We start from the raw sequence: 7,500 nt of genomic DNA, 5'->3' as shown, positions 1-7,500 counted from the left end.
TTAAGTAAAGTTGATTAATAGTTGAGTAGTTAAACAGGGCCCCCAGCAGCCAGACTGACCCAGGAGACAGAGGCTGGTACACATCCACGGCATCTTCATGTTCTTCGGGTTCTTAGGTTTCCCGCCGAGTCGTCGTTGCAAGTGAAGGAACAAAAGTGTCAGGCTGGCTTCTCGCTAACGTGCGGTAGCATCTCTCTGTGAGGTGACTCACCAACCACAGGCCTGGGACGCATATCAATACTCTTAACCTGGCTCCCTCCCCTCCCCTCCTCTCCTCCCCTCTTCCCCTCCTCCCCTCTCCTCTCCTCTCCTCCCCACCCTCAGGTTGCTGTCTGGGTACCTGCCTTCAGAGCAGGGTGAAGGAAGGAGTGGAGAGGAGTGGAGGAGGGGAAGGAGAGGAGAGGAGGAGAGGAGAGAGGAAGCAGTTTGACAGTATTGGGCTGCGGCCGCGTCATGGTCCTGGGCTCAGACAGGAAGCTGAGTCCCTGACAGGAAGCAGAGCCACACCACGCTGTTCTGTTCAACTCTCTCAATGCTCTCCACCTGCTCACTGTTGCTAACGGCAACACACACAGACACAGACACAGACACACACGCACGCACGCATATACAGACACATGCATATACAGAAGTTAACTGTAGGGGTGTACTATGTTAACTAATGCGGTGTACCATGTTAACTAATGGGGTGTACCATGTTGACTGAAGGGGTGTACCATGTTGACTGAAGGGGTGTACCATGTTAACTGAAGGGGTGTACCATGTTAACTGAAGGGGTGTACCATGTTAACTAATGGGGTGTACCATGTTAACTGAAGGGGTGTACCATGTTGACTGAAGGGGTGTACCATGTTAAGGGAAGGGGTGTTCCCGAGCTAAATATGAAATATGAAATATATGATGTCCCAGCAGGGTTGTCTGGTGTCCCCCTCCCTCCTTGTCTCTGTTCCCATGGTAAAGCCTAGGTACACTCTGCCCCCTTGTGGTACGGCACTGACAAACATTGACTCTCAGTAACTCACACAAGAAGACCAACAGCTCAAACTCTGAACGCATTTAATAAAGCAACACACAGATATACAGTACATAGATACATACATACATAGATACATACATAGATACATACATACATACAGACGTGTATTCACAGCCAGTCAGAACAGCAGAGATGCTCGGCACATGGGGTGGAGAGTCTGAACCTAGAGTCCTCACTTCACTGTATCATCAGCACACACACACACACACACACACACGCACACGCACACGCACACGCACACGCACACGCATGCACACACACACACGCACACACACGCACACACACGCCAAAGGTCTCCAAAGAGTTTCAGGTGGTACATTAGGTGGGGTGGGGTGGGGTGGGGTGGGGTGGGGGTCCTACTGCAGATAACATCTGATAGTTAAAGTTAAGACTTGGGGGAGAGAAGGGGGAAGGAGGGAGGGGGGGAGGAGGGGAGTGAAGTGAGGTCTGGGAAAGGAGGTCATCTGATGGTGCGGTACATCATGAAGTCCACCGTGGTGCATCGTGGGAACTTGCCGATGGAGCTCTCCTCCACAGGCGTGTAGACCTTGATCTGCCTCATGTGTGTGTCACGGCCGTTCTGGTGGTTGGCAAGCACCGCAATCTGGATCATGAAGGTCCGGATGGGCCCGTTGTCCTGGTCCAACAGGGGGATGTGGATCCAGCCACTGGGCTCCACCATCTCCAATTGCTGTAGAGGGGGAGAGGAGGAGGAGGAGGAGAAGGAGAGGAGAGAAGGAGGAGGATGAGGAGAAGAGAGGAGGAGAGAGAGGAGGGGAAGGAGAGGAGGAGGGGAGAGGAGGAGAAAGAAGATGATAGTCAGAGGAGTTGGCTTTAGCACATACAGATCTGGGACCAGGCTAGCTAGTAAAAGGGTAGTTTCAAGGTCAGTGAATAGAGGAGAGTTCTAACTGATCTACAGGTGAACAGAGAGGGCTGTTCTAACTCATCTACAGGTGAACAGAGAGGGCTGTTCTAACTGATCTACAGGTGAACAGAGAGGGCTGTTCTAACTGATCTACAGGTGAACAGAGAGGGCTGTTCTAACTCATCTACAGGTGAACAGAGGAGAGTTCTAACTGATCTACAGGTGAACAGAGAGGGCTGTTCTAACTCATCTACAGGTGAACAGAGAGGGCTGTTCTAACTGATCTACAGGTGAACAGAGAGGGCTGTTCTAACTGATCTACAGGTGAACAGAGAGGGCTGTTCTAACTCATCTACAGGTGAACAGAGAGGGCTGTTCTAACTCATCTACAGGTGAACAGAGAGGGCTGTTCTAACTGATCTACAGGTGAACAGAGAGGGCTGTTCTTACTCTGATCTCCTGCAGGTTGTGGAAGTTGTTCCCAACGCGGACAGAGATCTTGCTGGGGGTGTAGCTCTCATCAGACTTGTAGTCAGCGTAGATACACAGCATCTTCACCGTCGTCTTCCTCCTAACAACAACAACAACAACAACATCTTCACCATAGTCTTCCTCCTGACTACAACAACAACAACAGTTAAGGGAGCAGGAACACTGGAACTTTAAGATGTGATGGTGAGTGTGACAATGACACACTGCTAATGGAGTTCAACATGAATTAAGTTTCTCTCTCTCTATCCTAATCCCCCCCCTATACACACACCCACACACACCCTCCCGTTCAGTACCTGAACTGGATGTTGACTAGGTGTGGTTGTGATCCATCAGACTGCCAGTAAGTCTCCAGGTTGTCATCTCTCAGCTGGTCCACTCCAAAACCTACAGAGAAAGAAGAGAGAGAGAGAGAGAGAGAGAGAGAGAGAGAGAGAGAGAGAGAGAGAGAGAGAGAGAGAGAGGGGTGTGTGTGTGGAGGGGGGGGGGGGGTATTTATTCTCCTGCACAATTAGGTTCAAATGACAGCAAGATGACAAAGGCAGCCAGTGTCCTGTCCTGTCCTCCCCCCCCCTCACCGGGTTTACAGGAGGACAGCGACCACACTGCCTGGGAACCGATCTCCCGCACGGTCCCGGTCCGCTCCAGCTGCTTGGGGTCCGCGCCAGGAGGGGTCTTGCTCGGGGTGGCCATCCTTCCGTTCCTAGCACAACACAGGGTCACAAAACACCGCCGCAGTCCGGAACACGCGGAGCGGGACAGGTCTGGTCACCACTTGGGCCTCTGTGTCTGAATCAGGCTGTCATAACATCTGTCTGCTGAAGGCTAGGCTAACAACAGTAACCGTGTCCCACAAAACAACAACAACAGCCACTACGTGAGATCAAATATCCAATTCCGAACTTAGAAAACACTCAGACACCTCACCTTGATCTCGTGGTTTCCCCGTCCGTTCAGCTTATCCTCAATAGCATTTTTTTTTAGGACCTAAACTGTCGATTGTTTCGCCTTGTTTTGACACTTCGAATCTCCCACTCCCTCCCCGGGTCGTGTCGCCGCGGATGACGTCGGCCGACAGGAGTGGCACTTCCGTCGCACAGCTGAGTGCGTCGACGGCCTCTGGCGCCATCTTCCCCCGGCGTCTCTCTCCATGGAACACGTTGTTGAAAACAGGACGTCCAGAAGCTTCCTTCAACAAACCAACCGACAAAACAACCACTATTAAACATTCCGTCCGTTAGAAGGAGAGCGTATCAGGGAGGCTTTTGGGGGGGGTGAGTGTTGATTTAGCCACTTTTCAAGCGGCTGGGGACGGGTCTAAAAACGGGCCGTTTGGTCATCTAGTAGAGCTGTTCGCTCACGGAAGCTAGGTGGCTAACGGTTAGCTATCTGGAAGTAGAGATTGTGGTGCCGAGCGTAAGGTTACTTCACGTAGCTTAACGTTAGCTAGGAAGATCACCGGTGGCTACGCTGAGTTGGACGCAGGCCGCTGTCAGAGGTTGACGCTGTGTGTTTGTGATGAGTCGTACTGAAGTGCTGAAGTGACTACGAAGGCAACTTTGGCTGTGGACTGTTTCGTTTGATGCCTCACGGCCTCAGATCGCTAGCGCGGTCTCCCATATGTCAAAGCAAGACGTGTAGCTAGCGGCTAGTGCTGTCACTGTCTGTCATTCATTGCTTTCCAGCACCGATCGTTCGCCTGTCTCGCTCGTAGCGGTCATGTGGTCGAGTCTCTGTAGTCCCGTTATGAATGCCGCCACCGCCAACTCTGACGCAATACCATGTTTAGCATATGTCGGTCAGCTGCTTTGGCTGTTGTCAGCTAGTTTTGCTAAACACATTGTCCAGACAGACAGACAGACAGACAGACCAACATGCCGCTAGTTTGTTTAGCAGCTGTGATCATTGAGTCATGACTGTCCCTTCCCCCCCCCCTTTTTCCCCCAGCGTGGGCTGTCACCGTCACCGTTTAGACCAGGGACACCAGCGCTGTCCTGCCGGGACCAACCACCGGTACCATGGCAGAGAAGAACACCAGGATCGCCATCGTAAACCACGACAAATGCAAACCCAAGAAGTGCCGACAAGAGTGCAAAAAGAGCTGTCCGGTGGTGCGGATGGGTAAGAGACGTGTCATCCCCACCGGGTCGCTCTGTTCTGGAAACGTTAGAGTCCTCAGAGTCTATTTGTCATACAGCAGCAATTCAGAGAATCTCTGGGTAATGGTTGGTGTCCAGGTACATCTAATGTAGCCTGCCTCGGCTAGCCTGCCTCCACTGTGGTGCTGTAGTCCAACTCTATACCCTATTTCACACTACTGAGCTGAGCTGTACGGGGCTGCCATGGTTATGCACCACTATAGTTGCTGAAACAGTGCTGGAAAGAACATGTGGAAGGGAAATACCCGAGTCAGCCCGGTTTCAGATTCAGGTCGGCCCTGTAGTGTGTAAAGCCCAGTATGGTTGGGGTCTGTAGTGTGTCTGTGGTTGGGGTCTGTAGTGTGTAAAGCCCAGTATGGTTGGGGTCTGTAGTGTCTAAAGCCCAGTATGGCTGGGGTCTGTAGTGTGTCTGTGGTTGGGGCCTGCAGTGTGTGTGGTTGGGGTCTGTAGTGTGTCTGTGGTTGGGGTCTGTAGTGTGTAAAGCCCAGTATGGCTGGGGTCTTTAGTGTCTGTGGTTGGGGTCTGTAGTGTGTGTGGTTGGGGTCTGTGGTTGGGGTCTGTAGTGTGTGTGGTTGGGGTCTGTGGTTGGGGTCTGTAGTGTGTAAAGACCCTATGACTATTGTTGTCACCCCACACACACCTTCTATGTCAAGACAACCGTGGTCATACAACTGTGTGGCTCTCGTCCTGTTGTCAGGTCTGTGGGAGATGTTCTGTCCTTCAGGCCTGACAACACACACAGTAGCAGTAGCGGGCCAGCATGTGCCAGATGTTCTCAGTCTGATGAATGTCATGTCTTCTTGGGAGCGTTGGTTCAAATGTACATGTTTTCAATGTAGAGATGGAACACAACCTACAGTTGTAGATAATGAGTCAACTGAGGCTGGTTAGCTAGTTAGTGAGGCTAGTAGCTCAGTGGAGGCAGTGTTGTGTTATTGTAGTCATTACCTGTGTGTGTGTGTGTGTGTGTGTGTGTGTGTGTGTGTGTGTCTTCCGGTAAACTCTGTATTGAGGTGACAACACAGATCAAGAACATGTAGTCAGTGTGTGTGTGTGTGTGTGTGTGTGTGTGTGTCTCTCCAGGTAAACTCTGTATCGAGGTAACCTCACAGAGCAAGATCGTGTGGATCTCCGAGTCCCTCTGTATAGGATGTGGCATCTGCATCAAGGTAAGGAGACCATCAGATCAAACTTTATTTATGACATTTCAGAGATTGAAACTTAAAGGCACATACTGTATGGCAAAGTATAAAAGTCTTAGATGTTTAAAAAATACAAGGAAACTTTGGACTGCATCCCGCTGTCAGTGTGTGTGTGTGTGTGTGTGTGTGTGTGTGTGTATATATATATATATATACACACACACACACACACACACACACACACACTCACTGAGCACTTTATTAGGAACACCTGTACACCTTCTCATGGTGGAGGTGGTGTAATGGTGTGGGGATCTAACCCTACCCCTAACCCTATCCATATCCCTAACCCCTATCCCTATCCATATCCATAACCCCTACCCCTAACCCTATCCATATTCATATCCATAACCCCTAACCGAACCGTAACCCTACGTCTGAGAGGTGACATGAAATGTAAGGACAACGTTAGCTGGCTAGCCAATGTAGCTCAGTACATTAGCAGCTAACGCGCTAGCTAGCTGTGTAACAGAACTTCAAACACTGTCTAGTTACTGTCCCCAACACTGTCTAGTTACTGTCCCCAACACTGTCTAGTTACTGTCTAGTTACTGTCCCCAACACTGTCTAGTTACTGTCCCCAACACTGTCTAGTTACTGTCCCCAACACTGTCTAGTTACTGTCTAGTTACTGTCCCCAACACTGTCTAGTTACTGTCCCCAACACTGTCTAGTTACTGTCTAGTTACTGTCCCCAATACTGTCTAGTTACTGTCTAGTTACTGTCCCCAACACTGTCTAGTTACTGTCTAGTTACTGTCCCCAACACTGTCTAGTTACTGTCTAGTTACTGTCTAGTTACTGTCCCCAACACTGTCTAGTTACTGTCTAGTTACTGTCCCCAACACTGTCTAGTTACTGTCTAGTTACTGTCCCCAACACTGTCTAGTTACTGTCTAGTTACTGTCTAGTTACTGTCTAGTTACTATCTAGTTACTGTCCCCAACACTGTCTAGTTACTGTCTAGTTACTGTCCCCAACACTGTCTAGTTACTGTCTAGTTACTGTCCCCAACACTGTCTAGTTACTGTCTAGTTACTGTCCCCAACACTGTCTAGTTACTGTCTAGTTACTGTCTAGTTACTGTCCCCAACACTGTCTAGTTACTGTCTAGTTATTGTCTAGTTACTGTCCCCAACACTGTCTAGTTACTGTCTAGTTACTGTCCCCAACACTGTCTAGTTACTGTCTAGTTACTGTCTAGTTACTGTCCCCAACACTGTCTAGTTACTGTCTAGTTACTGTCCCCAACACTGTCTAGTTACTGTCTAGTTACTGTCCCCAACACTGTCTAGTTACTGTCTAGTTACTGTCCCCAACACTGTCTAGTTACTGTCTAGTTACTGTCTAGTTACTGTCCCCAACACTGTCTAGTTACTGTCTAGTTACTGTCTAGTTACTGTCCCCAACACTGTCTAGTTACTGTCTAGTTACTGTCTAGTTACTGTCCCCAACACTGTCTAGTTACTGTCTAGTTACTGTCTAGTTACTGTCTAGTTACTGTCCCCAACACTGTCTAGTTACTGTCTAGTTACTGTCCCCAACACTGTCTAGTTACTGTCTAGTTACTGTCCCCAACACTGTCTAGTTACTGTCTAGTTACTGTCCCCAACACTGTCTAGTTACTGTCCCCAACACTGTCTAGTTACTGTCCCCAACACTGTCTAGTTACTGTCTAGTTACTGTCCCCAACACTGTCTAGTTACTGTCCCCAACACTGTCTAGTTACTGTCCCCAACACTG

General features: G+C 49.6%; 3 protein-coding genes across 3 annotated transcripts in view; 1 reads left to right on the top strand and 2 right to left on the bottom strand.

Annotated features, from left to right (window-relative positions):
• The window catches only part of LOC310814100 (uncharacterized protein), a 6,865-nt gene extending 6,732 nt beyond the window's left edge, over positions 1 to 133 (bottom strand). Inside the window, exon 1 of the mRNA XM_083683367.1 lies at positions 60 to 133. Within this exon, the coding sequence (XP_083539493.1) occupies positions 60 to 99 (40 nt within the window). The 5' untranslated portion in view covers positions 100 to 133. The remainder of the gene's footprint in view (positions 1 to 59) is intronic.
• Positions 134 to 1,045: 912 nt separating this feature from the next.
• On the bottom strand, positions 1,046 to 3,451 carry anapc10 (anaphase promoting complex subunit 10). Its single transcript, XM_083687386.1, has 5 exons — positions 3,324 to 3,451; positions 2,975 to 3,099; positions 2,693 to 2,783; positions 2,355 to 2,475; positions 1,046 to 1,727 (listed from the first exon to the last, which is right to left on the bottom strand). Exons 2-5 carry the CDS (start codon positions 3,087 to 3,089, stop codon positions 1,497 to 1,499), a joined length of 558 nt encoding a protein of 185 aa, XP_083543512.1. The 5' UTR covers positions 3,090 to 3,099; positions 3,324 to 3,451; the 3' UTR covers positions 1,046 to 1,496.
• Positions 3,452 to 3,530: 79 nt separating this feature from the next.
• The window catches only part of abce1 (ATP-binding cassette, sub-family E (OABP), member 1), a 13,815-nt gene continuing 9,845 nt past the window's right edge, over positions 3,531 to 7,500 (top strand). Inside the window, exons 1-3 of the mRNA XM_083674460.1 lie at positions 3,531 to 3,670; positions 4,344 to 4,517; positions 5,639 to 5,724. Of these exons, the coding sequence (XP_083530586.1) occupies positions 4,415 to 4,517; positions 5,639 to 5,724 (189 nt within the window). The 5' untranslated portion in view covers positions 3,531 to 3,670; positions 4,344 to 4,414. The remainder of the gene's footprint in view (positions 3,671 to 4,343; positions 4,518 to 5,638; positions 5,725 to 7,500) is intronic.

This window comes from Argentina silus, assembly GCF_951799395.1.
Source record: "Argentina silus genome assembly, chromosome: 1".
Lineage (NCBI taxonomy): Eukaryota > Metazoa > Chordata > Actinopteri > Argentiniformes > Argentinidae > Argentina > Argentina silus.
This window is presented reverse-complemented; position numbering and strand designations above follow the sequence as displayed.

What these genes read in the sequence shown, in the direction of transcription:
- anapc10 (XM_083687386.1), bottom strand. Translation starts at nt 3,089, where the DNA reads ATGGCCACCCCGAGCAAGACCCCTCCTGGCGCGGACCCCAAGCAGCTG. An exon ending in GCTGTCCTCCTGTAAACCCG is followed by an intron (nt 2,784 to 2,974) that starts GTGAGGGGGGGG and finishes CTTTCTCTGTAG; the next exon opens with GTTTTGGAGTGGACCAGCTG. An exon ending in CTAGTCAACATCCAGTTCAG is followed by an intron (nt 2,476 to 2,692) that starts GTACTGAACGGG and finishes TGTTGTTGTTAG; the next exon opens with GAGGAAGACGACGGTGAAGA.